General features: G+C 55.3%; 1 protein-coding gene across 20 annotated transcripts in view; it reads right to left on the reverse strand.

Moving 5' to 3' along the window:
- Nucleotides 1-1,226, reverse strand: part of DTNA (dystrobrevin alpha) — a 342,111-nt gene that overhangs the window by 70,841 nt on the left and 270,044 nt on the right. For all 20 annotated transcript variants that reach the window (XM_034996291.1, XM_034996293.1, XM_034996292.1 and 17 more), the window contains one exon: nucleotides 183-349. In XM_034996291.1, coding sequence (XP_034852182.1) covers nucleotides 183-349 — 167 coding nt within the window. The remainder of the gene's footprint in view (nucleotides 1-182; nucleotides 350-1,226) is intronic.

Raw genomic sequence — 1,226 nt, forward strand, 5'->3', positions numbered from 1 at the left:
CTGGGTTCAGATGCAGCAATGGAGGTGTCCCAGTAAGGTGGCGGGGGGGGGGGGGGGGGGGGGGGGCGTGCTAGAGTAGAAGTCAGGCTTGCCCCTCGAGTCTCCCGCCATCCCTGCTGTCCCCTTGCGTTCTGAGCGCCCCTCACGCACCCGAGGGCAAGTGCTGCCTGGACCTTCCTTACCCAGGACGTGTACTCTTTCATTTGGTGCTGGTTGCTATGGGAGCCGCCGGCGTGGCCCCTCCAGAAGCAGTCCTGACAGAGCTGGTAGTTGTGACACTGCTGACACCGGTAGCGGAACCCCATCATACTCTCGCTGTGGCAGTAGGAACACTCGACCGGGTGGAAGACTACGGGGGAGGAGACGGAGGGCGAAAGATGAGAAGAGAAAAGTCGGGGCCAGAATGAGGAAGAAGGCCGCCTAACGGGAACTGCGTTTTTCTGCCGCGCGCCGTGATTTCGGGGCGAGTCGGTTCTGGCCAAGAGGAGCGTCGTGTTTATTCCCGGACTCGGCACCCTCTTCAAGCGCGTGTGTGGAGGGGAGGAAATGAAACGGGAGGGAGGATGGGTCTTCTTCGAACCACAAATTTCCCTCTCCGCTCCCATCTCTTACACTCTGAGAATATAAATTACCCAAACTGACTCGCCTTTGCCCCAAGCTGCTCCCCTGGCTCCAGGAGACCAGCACCGCTCACTGCAAGACCCCGAAGCACAACCGGCGAACACAACTGACTGTCCCCTGAGCGGAGAGCAGGCGTTAGAGAAATGGAAAACAGAGGGAGGCAAAGGAAGGGGAATGAGGGAGAGGAGGAAAACTGGATGAGAGAACTGAATTATTTTGTTCAAAAAATGGCGTGGCGAATGGGCTTCTTTCACGAGTGACATTACCTCCATTTAACAATTTTTTTTTTCCTTTCCCGAGAGGCAGATGGACAGGGCCCAAAGAGATGTATAAATGATGTGAATACGCTTCTAATTCAGATAGTTTGAGAAACACTTAACTCTCTCTGACAGACAATTTGAATTATAAAGCAGGCAAGGGGGGCACCCGGGTGGCTCGGTCGTTAAGCATCTGCCTTCAGCTCAGGTCATGATCCCAGGTTCCTGGGATCGAACCCGCATCGGGCTCCCTGCTCCGCAGGGAAGCCTGCTTCTCCCTCTCCCACCCCCCCTGCTTGTGTTCCCTCTCTCTCGCTGTGTCTCTTTCTGTCAAATAAATAAATAAAA

This window comes from Mirounga leonina, unplaced genomic scaffold (genome assembly GCF_011800145.1).
Source record: "Mirounga leonina isolate KUSES-001 unplaced genomic scaffold, KU_Mleo_1.0 Mir_93, whole genome shotgun sequence".
Classification (NCBI taxonomy): Eukaryota; Metazoa; Chordata; class Mammalia; order Carnivora; family Phocidae; genus Mirounga; species Mirounga leonina.